General features: G+C 41.9%; 1 protein-coding gene across 3 annotated transcripts in view; it reads left to right on the top strand.

The window, feature by feature from the left end:
- MLYCD (malonyl-CoA decarboxylase) overlaps window positions 1-15,432 on the top strand; it is a 78,381-nt gene extending 62,949 nt beyond the window's left edge. The window contains exons 1-7 of one of the 3 annotated variants that reach the window (XM_068119791.2): window positions 6,951-7,225; window positions 9,831-9,947; window positions 13,462-13,639; window positions 13,755-13,867; window positions 14,189-14,345; window positions 14,457-14,609; window positions 14,791-15,432. In XM_068119791.2, the coding sequence (XP_067975892.2) occupies window positions 9,835-9,947; window positions 13,462-13,639; window positions 13,755-13,867; window positions 14,189-14,345; window positions 14,457-14,609; window positions 14,791-15,348 (1,272 nt within the window). In that variant the 5' untranslated portion in view covers window positions 6,951-7,225; window positions 9,831-9,834 and the 3' untranslated portion in view covers window positions 15,349-15,432. Of the gene's footprint in view, window positions 1-6,950; window positions 7,272-9,830; window positions 9,948-13,461; window positions 13,640-13,754; window positions 13,868-14,188; window positions 14,346-14,456; window positions 14,610-14,790 lie in introns of those variants that run through there. The other 2 variants (XM_068119788.2, XM_068119789.2) reach the window with 2 other exon arrangements.
- The last annotated feature ends 306 nt before the right edge of the window (window positions 15,433-15,738 follow it).

Genomic DNA, 15,738 nt, shown 5'->3' with positions numbered 1-15,738 from the left:
TCTACTTCGCGGTGCGAGTTGGGGGCCGGAGAGCGAGCTGCCTGGACGCCATCCCTGGACCATCGACCTGTTCGTCTGCAACCCCATGTGAGTGTGTCTGAGTGTGACGGGCCTGTTTGTCCAGGGATAAGTTAAGACTGTTTAAGGCTGCACTGTGTATTCTTTTTCTTCTTATTATACAAAGTGTAAATAAATTTTGTTATTCCTTTTCTTCCCAAATTCGACCGTTTCAGTCATTTCCATCATTGGGTAAGCCTGGCACGATTATGAACCGCTTGGATCGGGTTTAGTCCTTGATAACGGCTCGGGTCATGGGTTCGCTACCGCTCGGCGTTTCCACCAACACCCGTGATTCGGGCGGGGCTTATTTCCTCGTTTCCGGTCAGCGTTAGTACTTAGGTAATAGCGAATTCATAGTCCTAAAACCCTATTTAACGCTGTCCGGGAAGGACGTCATAGGTCCCGGGTCCCGTCGGCTCGTAAAAGACAAGGGGACTAACCCCCCCTTGGTAAGGGGAAAGGCCGGCACTGAGATCCGCAACAATATATATATATATATATATATATATATATATATATATATATATATATATATATATATATATATATATATATATGGTATCTGTAGGTGCAGCAGCAGCTGTATGGGACACCATGCTGGCGGTTCTCCACTGATGATATGAAGGTCGCATAGTGACTGATATATATATATATATATATATATATATATATATATATATATATATATATATATATATATATGTGTGTGTGTGTGTATATGTGTGTATATGTGTGTGTGTGTATGTGTGTATATGTGTACATGTGTGTGTATATGTTTATGTATGTGTTTGTGTGCGTACATATGTGTGTGTATGTGTATATATGTGTGTGTATGTGTATATATGTGTGTGTATGTGTGTATATGTGTTTGCGTGTGTATCAGTTTATATGTGTGTTTGTATGTGTATATATGTGTGTTTATCTTGAGGGGAGTATACATGTGTGTATGTGTTTCCATGTCTGTTATCAAAACCTTTGTTTCATCGCATGTCACGTCACTAAAATTCAGACTTGGAGCTGTTTCCCAAATGTCGAGTGTGGTTTTCCTTCAATTCCAAGGATTAAACCTCGTTTTTTTTCCTGCATCCTCTCACTCCCTCCAACAAGTTCTGTAAGCCTACCCATCCAACCACAACCACACATTTTCTGCCTCCCCCAACCTGACCTTTTATTACACACTTTTATTTAACTTCATCTGAGCTTTGTTTGTTTGTCCCATTTCAAATATTTGAGCCGTTCGTTTTCTAGGTTCCATACGTCCCAGAGAGCTGAAATTTGGCCCACAGTTCTCTTTTCTGGTACATTTTCATCTGTCAAGATTTAATAATAATAATAATAAATTGCTGTATTAAAAACTTCTTCTTTTTTTTTTCAATATAAAAAAGTGTGTAGCCCTAAAACGTGCCTTTTTCGGTTACTTGTATGGTGTGTACCTGACATGGTGTGTACTCATGGCATTTATTTTACCTTCATATTTTAGTCTTATTACCCTGCGCTCGCAAAGCGAAACGCCGGTTTAAGCCTTCGTTGAGTGCGTACGTGTGCTGTACGTAGGTGTGTGTCGGCATTTAAAAAATTCATTTTCTCACCAAGTGTTGGTCCGATTGACACAAAAAATTGACAATAGGAGCGCCTCCTCGTGTAGAATTGTTTCGTTTTAATTATGACGTCATAGGTCACGTGATACAGGTGCCATCTTGGAAAAACTTTGCACCTCGATATCAACGAACCGCTCCATGGAAAATATTGAAACACGGCTCATTGTCAATTGTACTCCCCATGGGGAATCAGTTATGTTAATAATTTTTAAAAATAATAAGTAAAATAATTATGTTAATGATGAAATGTGGCTTGCCTAAGAGAGATCATGGCTAAACGTGAGACCCAAGAGGTTAAGTGACTGAACCTCTTCAAGACGGTTGGTGAGAAGGCAGATGAGTGGGTTCATTTGTCATACATACTTTTGGAGACAGAGAGTGAGTGTGTGAGGTTTCTCAGGATTGAAAGACATATTCCAAGTGTTTGACCAGTTCATGATTTTATCAAGGTTTGAGGAGATGGGAGAGGCTGCTGCCTGTCTGACAGAAGGATGAGGGATGTCACAGCAGAGTGGAGTCATCAGTAAGGAGATAAAGAGGATTTCCTTGAGCCGTGGTTCCCAACCTGGGGGCCATGGTGTATTTCTCGGGGGGTCATGGGGTAATTTGAACCATACTAAAAATTAAATATTGTTTTTTGTTTTTTTTGATATTGTTTCCACTTTGATATTGTTTTGTTTTTTCCTATTGCAGATTTGACGTTATGGCTTCTGGGAGTAAAAAAAGAAAGTATCTTGACGAATACATAAAGCTTGGATTCACATCCATTACCATGTCTGGCCAAGATAAACCACAATGTGTGCTGTGTCACAAGGTTTTGAGTACTGAATCCATGAGGCCATCCAAGTTGAAGTTGCACCTCGAGACGAATCACGCACAACATGCAAAGCAGGATCCCTAATTTTTCAAGCGGCATGAAAGAAATTTAAAGCGACAGAAGTTGGATGAGGGAGGAGCTTTTCAACAACAAAATGTAGCAACTGTCCAGGCTTCTTATGAAGTTTCTCTTGAAATTGCAAAGAAGAAAAAAACCCACTCGATTGGGGAGACACTCATCAAGCCTTGTACCCTCCTCATTGTCGAACGGGTTCTCGGCAAGGCAGAGGCTCGCAAAGTTGAACAGGTGTCTTTATCGAATAACACAGTGCAGCGTCGTATCCGTGACATGTCGGAAGATGTGAAACAACAGATCATCAATGAGATTAAGGCGGCGCCTTTCGGCTTGTTTTCTTTTCAACTTGATGAATCGACCGATGTTAGTTCCTGCTCCCAGCTACTGGCATTCGTTCGCTCTGTCAGAGGAGATGATATCAAGGAAGAATTATTGTTCTGCAGTGCCCTGGAAACAATGACAAAAGCTAACGATGTCATGGAAAAAATGAAGTTGTTCTTCGATACAGGAGGAATTCAGTGGGAGAATGTATGCGGTGTCTGTACTGACGGTGCTCATGCCATGCTTGGTTCCAAATCCTGATTCCAAGCAAAAGTGAAGATGCTGGCACCACAAGCGAAAGGAACCCACTGTATGATTCATCGCTACGCACTGGCTTGTAAGACTCTCCCTCTCTCATTGAAGAAAGTTCCTGAAGTCGTAATCAAGATTGTTAACTACATCAAGGCAGGGGCTCTCAACACCCGAATGTTCAAGGAGCTGTGCAAAGACATGTACACAGAACATGGATTGTTGCTGTACTATACTGCTGTACGCTGGCTTTCGAAAGGGAATGTTCTGAACCGCGTCTTTCAACTTCGTGGGGAAGTCAAACATTTCTTGAATCTTCAAGGGAAACATGACCTCCTGCAGCATTACGACAAAGAATTGTGGAACGAACAACTTGCTTATCTTGCTGACATTTTCGAGCAGCAGAACCAGCTGAACCTCAAGCTCCAAGGAAGAGCGACTAATTGTACACCAACACTTTCCTATGCCCTCTCCAGGCGCTGCAAAACGTCATTGCCGGGCATCGAAGGGGCTCGGCAGTGACGCACACTGAAAGGGAGTACTCAGTTTTCACTCTGGTTGTTTGTTGTACACTGCTCCTTTCCTATGCCATCTCTAGGTGCTGCCTAACCTCATTGCCGGGCACCGAAGGGGGCCCGACAATGACGCATCCTGAAAGAGAGTACTCAGTTTTCACTCTGGTTGTTTGTTTGTTTGTTTGTTTGTTGTACACCGCACCTTTCCTATGCCATCTCCAGGCACTGCATATCGTCATCGCCAGGCACGAAGGGGGCTCAGCAATGATGCATGCTGAAAGGGAGTACTCAGTTTTCACTCTGGTTGTTTTTTGTTTGTTTGTTTGTTTGTTTTCTTGCTTTCTTGTTTGGCCGGGCTATATCTCAGCCATCCTTTGAGCTGGGAAGCTGAAATTTCGGCACAATAGTGAGCAATTCCTTTGTCAAAAAGAGTATTTTTTGTTTTTTGATTAATCAATTAATTGAGGAGTTATTTAATTATTAGCGATTAATTAAGTACTTATTTAATTAATCAAATTTCCTTTCTCTTCTGACCATGAACTCAGGCACCTTTTGAGTTAGGAAGCTGATATTTGGACATGCCAATGACCAGGTGATTTGGCTGCAAAGGCTATTTTTGATTTATGAATTAATCAATTAATCAATTAATTATTTAATTATTTGATTAATGACAATTTTTTTTATTTTTTTTAAGTTACAGATTCTGGTGAAACGGTGGTGGTTTATGTATTCTATGACCGAATTGATTAATAATTTAATTTTTTAATGATTATTATTTATTTATTTTCATTATTAATCATATATTATTTTCTTTCTCATCTGAGCAATACCTCAGGCACCTTTTGAGCTAGGAAGCTAATATTTGGACACGACAGTGACCAGGTGATGTGGCCATAAAGTATATTTTTGATTTATTGATTAATCATTTCATTGATTACTTATTTATTGATTAATCAATTAATTATTAAATTTTTTATTAATGGCTTATTTAATTAAATTTCTAAAAGATACATCTTCGGATGAAGCACTAGTGGTTTAGTTATGCTATTAGCCAATTGATTAAGAAAATATTTTATGATAATCTTTTATTGATTTTAATTATGCAATTAATCAATCAACTATTGTACACCTCTCCCTCCCAATGCACTCTCTATGAGCTGCACTGTGGTATTGCCGGGCGCCGGAGGCACCCTGGCAATGCTGCGCTGTGGGATATTTAATTATTTGGCATGGGGGCAGTGTACTTTGAATGTATCTGTACTTGTATTATTCTTTTCCACGATCATCTCAGAGGATTTGTTGCCAAGCTCCAAAACTGGCGCAGGAAAGTGAACACAGGAAACATTGCTATGTTCGAAAGAATGTCTGAATTGCAAGACAGCATGGGAAAAGAGCTTGATACCGTACTGAAAAATGACATTCTTGAGCATCTGCAGTCACTGGAGCTAGAATTTCATCAGTATTTTCCTGATTTAGACGACAATGAGGCAAAAATTGTGAGGAATCCTTTTTCCGTCAACCTTTGCGTGGAGAGCATGCCAGAGGCAATGCAAGATGAATTCCTGGATCTCCGAAACGATTCATTTGCCAAAGACACATTCAAAGAGAAGAGTTTGACGGAGTTTTGGGTGGGAATGGGTCGCTACCCTAATATCAGCCAGATAGCTATCCGGGTGCTTCTGCCATTCTCGTCTACCTATCTCTGCGAAGCGGGGTTTTCCACGCTGTTGAATATCAGATTGAAACAGTGTAATCGGCTCCACGTGGAAGATGACCTCCGCTGTGCCCTGACTGTGACTCAACCACGGATACCCCAATTGGTAGCTAAAATGCAATTTCAGCCATCCCACTGAGTTTTTAATTCACTTTTACAGCGCATGCACCACGTCCCTAGTTTTGATTACCTGAGTTGTTATCGAATTGAGTTTCTTTTTGTGAGATTATAACACACTGCGTTAAATACAGACACAACAGAGGTTTTTAGTTTTCACATATTCTTGACTTGGAACCTTTTCATAGTTTTCTAGTGTGACAGTTCTATTTTATGCTGTCCATAGTGTTGCTACTGATAATATTAAAATCTCATATCAAACATGCATCATTCGAGCAACGTCGCTTTGTTTGCTTCTTCAAAAAACGATGTAGTTGGGAGCCAGTAAGGAACAGAAAAAAACTATGGAACTAAATGTTCATGTTGGCTACTTGGAATTCCTCATTTTCTGTGTAATAATTTACCAATTCTCATACAAACAAAATAGCCAATTAAAGGAAAAAACACCTCTCAGAATGCACCACAGAGCATCTAGAAATCAAAAATGTTGGTACTCCATCATTTGCGGGGAGAAGACAAGAAAGGGTTCCATAACTTCCATTGAGAGCGACAGGCATTGACTGCAAGAGTGGAGGAAGTCAGTAATCCAAGAGTGGAGTTGGCTTTGGATACCAAGAGAGTTTGGGGAGCAAGGCAGGATGCCAGATGCCATATATAGACAGGAAAATGTATGGAAAGCTCTAGATATGTGCAGAGAGACGGTCCTGATGTCATGTCTGATATTGAGGGCTTCCATCCATTGTTGAGCTGAAGCAGCATGTCTAAGGTAGATTGACCTGGTCTAAATCCGAATTGATGATCTGAAATGAGGTTGTTGGAGAAAAGCAATGACCTTATGTCAACTCCGATGATGGATTCCATGACCTTGCTGATGATTGGAAGTAATCTCATTGGTCTGTAGTTGAGGCTTGAGGGGATCAGTTTTTGCACCTTTCCATATGCAATGATGTGATGTTGGCTGATTTCCAAACAGACTGAAGATGATTTCGGTTAAATGGCAATTCCTCTCTATTACTATTACGGCATTAGTATTACCAGTACACTGGTGGATGTAAAAGATCCCATGATGTTCTTCGCGAAGAGTAGGCGAGCTATCGCCGGCACCATGAATAATCGCCGGCAATCTGCTCTGATTCCTAAATGTATAAGAGGGTATTCCATCAGCGACACAGCCACGTCCTCAGCCACATACGAATACTAAAGAAGAAGAAGTGTTTGCACGTCCTCCCCCTCCGAAACGCCGCTCCAAAACCCAACACAACTCTGGTTTTGGATTTACTTCATGCAATGATATTTTCTTCACATTTTGCTTTTTAATGATTTTTCTGACTAACCTTTAATGTTTTTTCGTCGTCGTTGTTGCAAATATGAGCCTCAGATTTCCAGGCGGTGTATATATTTTATGGTTTGTTTTATATGCCTAATGTTATATTTATTAAGTGCTTGGCGCACGTTAATGTTTGATGAATTTAAACCTTTTTGGCACTTAATGAAGAAGGGATCACGTGAGAATGAAAAAAACCGATTCGTTTTCCTCATTTTCAATTGGATCATTTTCCCTTTTAAAAACTACTACGTGACGGCGTTCACGGTCACTGGACTCGCATGACGGGATTCCACATGTCTGCCAGTCTTCGACTCTCTCGCCTTTGGCGGAATTGCTGCCATTTGCCACTGCAAGTCGTCCCACGAAGTCTTTGCCTTCGGAGTTCGTCTGCCTCGGCCGTGTTGGATGATGTACTTGGAAAAGGGCGCTCGGGTATGGGCTCGGAGCGCAGTGTGCGGCGTCTCATGGATGAGTACAGGTTCCCTGCTCATGTCACATCAACACTGTACTATGTTGCATCCACTGTACGAAACCTCATATGCTCTTTCATCGTACATTGTAGTGTGTATGTACCGTGTACCTTCAAACACCCATCCCATGCATACCAAGTTGAATTCCGAAAAAATAATAATCTGACATTTACAGTCTGCTCTGATTTCTTTTTACAAACACACATCATTTAAAAACAGTTGTCGTATATAAAGTAAAGGTTATTTTATATACAACGGTCACGTATCGATAGATATAGGTCATTTTTACTTAGAAATGCCTTTACTACAAAAATCTGATACAAAATGAAGTATCTTAACAACTGATGGTTCAAGTTTAATGAAGAAAATGTTAACAGTTTTAGTTGTCTAATTTGGATTGTGTTCCCCACCACTGATCTCTCCATTACTGGACAGGGTGGCCAACGTTAATTGGTTTGGCGGTCTTGAAGCCACCGGAAATGCTCCTTCCGCCATATTGCTACTCCCACAACACAGAAAATACCGTTTTTTATTATTGTTTTTGTATACAAGATTGAGGCTCGTGTAAAAGCTAACATTAATGTCAACAAACATAAACGAACACATAAAACATATAATGAAGGGAGTGGGAGACGAGATGGGGAGAGAGAGGGAAGCACACAAGCACAACAGAACAGTAGAGAACAGGGATGTCGGTAGATCTGTGGAAGGGAGAGCGCTGAGGAGAGGGAGGCATGGGAATTGGGGGGGTGGGGGGGGGGGGGGTGTGAGAGGTATAAAACAAATGGACACTGCTAGGATTTCCAGGAAAGTAGTCGGTATTTCAAAAAAGTGGAAGTATGCGTCAATACAAAATACAGTACTTGCTTCAAGGCGCATATTTCCTACGCAAATTCCACCTTCCTCCATTGATTTTTCTCCTTTCCAACTTTATTTTATTCCATTCCATCTTCATATTTACCTCCGCCACCAAAGGTGGATGGAAGTTATGTTTTCGCCCCTGTATGTCCGTTTGTTTGTCCGTTTGTCTGTTTGTTTGTGAACACTATCTCAAAAAGTTGTGGACGGGTTCGGACGAAATTTGGCAGAGATGTAGCCTTTGTGACAAGGACGAAATGATTAGATTTTGGTGAAGATCCGGATTTGGATCCGGCTTGTAGAATTTTTACAAAGTGATTCTTCACCATTAGGAGATGGGGCCAAAAACTATACATAGCAGGACATCTCAAAAAAGTTGTGGACGGATTTGAACGAAACTTGGTGGACCGGTTGGGTGTCTGACAAGGAAGAATCAATTCAATTTTGGTGAAGATCCAGCTAGTATAATTTAAGTGATTCTTCACCATTGAGTGATTTGACCAACCAGGTGGAGACTATGCTCTCTACTGAGTGCCGTTCTAGTAGTTCATGCCATGATTTAGGCTTGACATGATGGAGAAAATACAAGGTCAGCAGAGCCAGAGAATCGTTCAAAGTTCAATCCTTCAAAACAACAATTATCGTACTTGCTGCATGGCAGAATGCCATGGCAGAACGCCATCTTAAATGGCAGAACGCCATCTGCTGCTTGGGGTCTGCGGTAAAGAAAACTTATGCGTTGGTCACAGCATTCGCCTTCGAAGCATTGCTTCTAATTTGTATCCAGCTACTGATTGATGAGTTGTTCTTCGTGACTTTGGCCATTTTCAATATTCTTATCATGTCTACAGTAGTCTTCTTTCATTGCTTTAATTCCGTCGCTTTCACTGAAATGTCGCTGTTACATATACAGCAGTGAGCAATGTGTATACGACTCGGTGTTGATTTCTTCATTAACGAGTACTGCTTTGTCTCGTCGGATGAAAAAGTACAAAATATTTGGCCATTTTCGCCACATACAACATTGGTGGTTCAATGTACGGTTGCAACCGCACATGGGTCAAGGAAAATGGCGTTCCAGTTCAAGTACGAATAATCGTGATTGGCTGTCAATAAACGATGTAAACTCCCATAAACGACGTAACATTATTGACTGATTTTACCGAATGATTTATGAACGCTAGTGGGCCCTTTAAGCAAATAGCCAGCAGTCCAACTCCGGTCAAAAATCCACTTACAAGGGGAAAAAAAAAAAAATGAAAGTCAGTCACCTAAACCCAGAGAATTCCAGAGTTAATTTCCAATGGAAACAATTTCTCAAAACTGTATTTTCTGGGAATAACGCAATGTGTTGGTATGTGTAAGATCTTTGCATTTAAAAATGCCCTTGGGGTGCATCGCTCGACTCCCCTTGGGCCGCACTCATCGCCTCCCCTTGGAGCGCACCCCATGATGGCCGCCTGGACCCCACACCACATCTCGATTCTCCCACTCTCCTCACCCTCCCTCCTCCACTCCCATTCCACTGCCCTCTGATTTTTCTACTTGATTCCTGGTTGCCTGAATCCAAGATCTTGAAACCTTTAAAAAATAAGAAATTCTTTCAGTGTACCATCTGTGATCTACCTCCAGCTCTCCAATACAAATCAGTTTGTCCAACATTGTCCTTGCTCTTAATCATGAATCATTGGTGTGTCTTCTCAACAAAGAGCGATGGACCTGACCAGTCGGAGAGATCTTTTGCTGATCCTATCTAAAGATCCATATGGGCCGGACCATGATGCTGTTGCTCGTTTTGCAGTCAACGTAGCAGAAGCTGCTCGGAGGTGAGTTGAAGTAAATATACAATGAAGAATGTGTAACTTGTGTGCTGTTCTTCTCTGTTGAAATTTTAAAGTTTCTGTTTGGGCAGCAGCGGCATTTTGGTGCCCATCACAGGTTGCTCTCCGGCATTAACGAGTCAGTCACAAAGTGTAGAAACATGTCTCTCCAAAGTTGATTACCAAGTACCTGGAGGATTAGGAGTACTAAGTACCACCTCATCAAATGCCTGGTGGAGTACCAAGTACCACCTCATCAAATGCCTGGAGGAGTACCAAGTATCACCTCATCAAATACCACCAGCACTTTCCTATTTGTCTTATTGGTTTACTTAAGCATTTTTACCCGACACTTTGCTGATGAACTTAATCGAAAGAGAACATGTTGTACTTCACAAACATTCTGCTCTATTCACCTATCGTTTACCTGAGGTCATCTTTCATTTGCTTGGAAGTCAGCTAACATCATCTTCATCAACTACCCTTGCCGCGTATATATGGTGTGAGCAAAAATCACTTCCACCTCGCTGCAAATCTTAGTGTTGGATGCTTTGGTTTGAACCTCCCCCTTCAAATAAGTGAAATGAAACATTTTGAAAATTTCAAATTATTCTCACTCAGATTTCAATGTCAACATAATAAATACAGTATTGTTAAATTGTTTAAACTTTCTTTAAAAAAAAGATCATTAGTAATCCTGAGCTGTTGGTGGCGTTACCACCAAGTAGCGATTATACGATGCTCATCTCTACTGAGATAATTTGGGTCTCTCCCCCGGGCCCCCACACCTTGAACCCCCTCTCCCAGATATGTTACCTAGACAGAAACCGCACTTGGTGTACCCTTCGGCAACATGCAAAAGTTGTTTGGATTTGGTTCAGCAGTTATTTCGTTTTTGAAGCACATATAAACATACAAATTCCCTTTTAAAGCACAGATTAATTGGAGGCATGACGTTTTTTTTGGGGAACGCGCAAGTGCATCTCACTTTTACACTAACACATCTGGGGGTGAATAATGTTCAAATATATAATTAGTCATTTCTTTTCAAAAGAATTGAATTGCATTTTCACATCTCTTAATTCTTTGTTTGCTTTTTTTGAGTGGCTAAATATTTCCAAGAACCCACACGGTAATTATAGAGTAGGAAGTGATTGATTTTGTTTGGTTTGTAGGCTCTCTATTGTGAGGCAGTTGCAGGAGAAGTACATGGAGAAGAGGAAGAAGTTGTTTCTTGGGTTTGTTGATCTGGAGAAAGCATTCGATAGGGTTCCACTCGAAGTATTGACATGGGCGTTGAGGAAGTTAGAAGTGGAGGAATGGTTGATCAGAGTAGTGATGGCAATGTACAAAAGAGCATGCACAGCTGTATGGACTAAGGACGGGTGCATCAGGGGTTGGTACTAAGTCCACAACTATTTGTAGCTGTGATGGAGGTGCTGGCTCAGAACGTAAAGGAGGGTTTACCGTGGGAGTTGTATGCAGATGATCTGGAGTTGATTGCGGAATGTATGGATGGACTGAAGGAAAAGATGAACAAGTGGAAGGAATGTATGGAGACAAAGGTCTGAAGGTGAATACAGGAAAGACGAAGGTGATGGCAAGTGGTAAAGCATGTGGTGAGGTGGAAAGAACTGGGAAGTGGCCCTGTGCTGTGTGCAGGAAGGGTGTCAGAGTGAATTCCATTCAATGTACGATGTGCGCTGAGTGGGTTCATCAAAAATGTAGCGGTCTGAGAGGGTCATTAACCAGTGTGGCAGCTACATTCAAATGTAAGGTGTGCACAGAGGGAGCTGCAGATGGAGGAAATGTTGAGTTGGATCTTGGAGACGGCGTGAAGCTGGAAGGTGTGAAAACATTTTGCTACCTCGGAGACATGCTGAATGGAGAAGGTGGATCAGACTCGGCAACGGTTGCTAGAGTGAGATGTGCATGGAAGAAGTTTCGGGAACTGAGTGGCGTGCTGATGAGGAGGGGAGTGTCGTTGAAGCTGAAGGGAAAGGTGTGTGCTGCATGTGTGAGAAGTGTTATGATTTATGGGAGCGAGACATGGGTCATGAATGTGGAGCAGCAACGAAGGCTGGAAAGGGTGGAAATGCGAATGGTTCAGTGGATGTGCGGAGTATCGTTGAGAGAGAGGAAGACAAATGATGAATTGCGAAAGATGATGGGAATAGAGCCTGTGATTGATGCTGTGAAGAGGAACAGGTTGAGATGGTTTGGTCATGTGTTGAGGAAGGATGAAAGTGACTGGTTGAGAAGAGTGATGGAAATGAATGTAGAAGGAAGTAGAGGACGGGGAAGACCGAGAAAGACTTGGCTAAAGATGGTGGAAGAAGAAATGCGGGCAAGGGGGTTAACGAGTAGAGATGCAGAAAATAGGGCAAAACGGAGAAGATTGTCATCGGGACCGCAAGGCTAACCCCTGCTCTAGCAGGGAAAATGGCCTTAAAATTCATGTTGTTGTTTGTTGTTGTTGTTGTAGGCTCTCTGTTTAAATCGATAACGTGTGATGCTGTCAGTCTTTCTGAAAGTAGTGTGTTCCACCATCATATGCATGTAATAAAGTAGAACGGCACCCGGTAGCGAGTGTACCTCCGCCAGGCTGAACAGTTTACGTTTTGTATCCCACTGATAGGCCGGATCTGAACTCACAACTTAACCAAAATCTAATTTTCATTTTCCTCTTTTAGGCCGCATGCCTGGTTTATTTTATTACCCTCGTCAGAGGAGAGGGTATTGCATTTGGGTCTATCTGTTTGTCTGCACAGAACGTGAGTATGCTCTTCTCTGTAACCGTTGGTCTGATCGACACAAAGTTTTCGCCATAGGAGCGCCTCCTCCTGTAGAATTTTGAAATGATAATTATGACGTCATAGGTCACGTGATATGGGTGCCATCTTGGAAAAATCTAAAAACTTTGCACCTCTTTATCTGTGAAACCGCTCCATGGAGAAAATTGAAATATGGGGCTCATTGTCAAGTCCTCCTCATGGAGAACATATATTCATGATGTCATCGGTGCCTTCATTATGACGTGATAATTAGAAAAGTAGATCACTTGATCCGATCAATTTGAAATTTATTGTGCATGATCTACACAAAAATTGCATTGGAGAATTAAATTGATGATGTCAATGGTCACGTGGTTCGGCGGCAGCCATATTGGATTGAACATAAATCTATGTCATCAATAAACCACACAAACACAGCAGCTAATAAACACCACACATAATACAAATATGTCCTGGCGAGGGTCTTTGATTGATCTTTGATTGCTCTTTCTTGTTTTTAGTGTTTCTCGTACATTGATGTGTGATTACAGGTAAAGCAGATGTGCGTAATGTTCTGATAGATTTTCTCTTCTTGGTTGGTACACGATATCAATTTTGGAGCGTATTAAATGATAAAATATTGAATTGCTTTGCATTTCACTGGCTATCAAATAAATTGAAATGTTCCGGCCCAAGTACCTACGATTTGTTGCATTTTCTCATGTTTATCTACCTTTTTGTCAAAGAGATTTGGAGACCCTAAGAAAGGTGGAAGCAAGACTTCGGCTCGCACTTTCTCCTCGTTACAAGCTCCTCTTCACGGCAATCTCTCGTCAAAATGAAGGCGTGAAATTGCTGGCGGATATGCGTGCTGATCTCCTCGATACCCCCAAAGGGGCATTTCCACTTGGACCCGATGCCAAGGTGAGGAACGCTGATAGGTTTTACATTTGTGAGATATCATTTAGTTTCAGCTGTTAATTGAATGAAGAGTGATGATGTTAGACATGGACATTCTGGTTGTTGTGATGGGTGCTAGGAGTTGGCAGAGGTTCTTCGAGACCTCCTCTCTGAGTGGTTTTCGGTGGGACTGCTGCACCTTCAGCGTGTCACGTGGTCGTCCCCATGTGACTTGCTCGAGAAAATATCCCAGTGGGTGTCTTGCGTTTCTGTTTAAACCCCCAACTCCCACCTCATGTTGCCTGCATCCAGAGGACTGACTACCTGCGTGCTGTTGTTGGATGTCGGTGAACCTTCACATAAAAGAGGCATAATTCCACAAATATTGTAAAACTTTAACTCTGGCTTTGGCATCAAGGGATTCTTGGCGTTAAACAAAAGCACACTCAAACTTGCAATGCAACAACTTGAGAGGAATGCGCATTGCGCACTGACCAAATTCCATTTGTACACTCGACCCTTTTTAAGCCACATGAAACAATTACCCGCTTGACCTCAACGTGGATTTCACAGGTACGAAGCAGTGCATCGTATCCGACATTGGACAGACATTAAACGTCGCGTGGGACCCAATCGCCGTTGTTTTGTCTTCACACACCCTGCGATGCCTGGAGAACCTCTTGTTGTCCTCCATGTAAAACTTGCACCTGAAATATCCAACAACATCCAGGTGAATCTTTTTCTTTCTTCCAGTCTCTCATTTTTCAGTTATTTTGTCTTGTGAATCCAATTTGTCCAAAACTTTTTTTTTTGTTTTTTTTGCTTCCTTTCTCCCCTATAGTCGATAGTCCGAGGTTTAGAGGTTGACGAGGAGCCAGAAGATCCAAACCGTCTATTTGCTGCTGTTTTCTACTCTATCAGTTCCAGCCATACTGGCTTACGTGGAGTTGAACTTGGGACATTTTTGATTAGGAGTGTTGTGCGTGAGATACAGGTTTGGATCTTAAAAACATTATTTAAAGACGTGTTTTTGCAAATTATTTCAACAGAGTAACATACGTTATGGGGTGTCTTCCAGAAACAGTAAAGGCATCCTTAAACATTATCCTTCCTGCTCAGGCTCAGCAGCAAGTTTTTCATTCTTTCATTACCTTTGTTTATCCTTCCTTCCCTAGACTGAGTTTCCCAGCATCAACGTCTTCTCCAGCCTCTCTCCAATCCCTGGATTCTGTCGGTGGCTCGTCAAGTTTCTGCCCTCAGCTCCTCAACGCAATGCTTTGGAGGTTTCACAATCTCCCTCTCCACCAATCCTCACCCCCATTGAGAGTTCACAGCTGCAGAAATTCTCAACTCGGCTTCCTCTTGAGACCCTGCGTGACGTAGCGCAAGGCAAAGGGGATTGGATGCACAACGAGGAACTTGCGGCTGCTCTCCGTGCTCCTCTCATGCGCCTCGCCTCTTGGTACCTATATGGCGAGAAGCTCCGTGGCCGAGCCTTCGATGCAGTGGCAAATTTCCACCTGCGAAATGGAGCAAATATCTGGAGGCTCAACTGGCTGGCTGACAACAGTGCACAAGGCCTTAAGACATCCTGTGGCATAATGGTAAACTATCGCTACGATTTAGCAGTTGTTGAAGACAGATCTGTTGGGTACCTACATCACAACCGTGTTGAGGCATCGGAACAGATTTTACGCCTTGTTGCCGACTATCGGGCACTCTCGGAACTGTGATATCGTTTTCATCTGTGCTTATACATGCCGTGTTTAATTTACTCATATAAGTATTTATCCATAAACAATATATTTTCGACCTCTGCCCGAATTCCTTTCAACCTCCTGTTCTTGAGGTGCATCTCCTCGGCATTCACATCAAATATGTTTTGAGATCGCTGCTTAACTGCGATTTTCAATGTAGCAGAGCGACGAGGAGCTCGGTGAGTTGCGCAACTCTACTTTTAACGAAGACGTCATTTGCCAAGATTTGAAACCAGGTAACCACACAATTTGAAAATTGATGTCGGACTTTAAATGAGAGTCCAGGCTTAATACATTATGTTTATGGAAGCGGCAGATATTATTTGCATCTGACGTCATTACTTTTTTAAAATGTATAATTAGTCT

This window comes from Myxine glutinosa, chromosome 6, assembly GCF_964187855.1.
Source record: "Myxine glutinosa chromosome 6, kmMyxGlut1.1, whole genome shotgun sequence".
Taxonomy (NCBI): Eukaryota; Metazoa; Chordata; class Myxini; order Myxiniformes; family Myxinidae; genus Myxine; species Myxine glutinosa.
The sequence above is the reverse complement of the archived record's forward strand: the minus strand, read 5'-3'. Positions and strand labels throughout refer to the sequence as shown.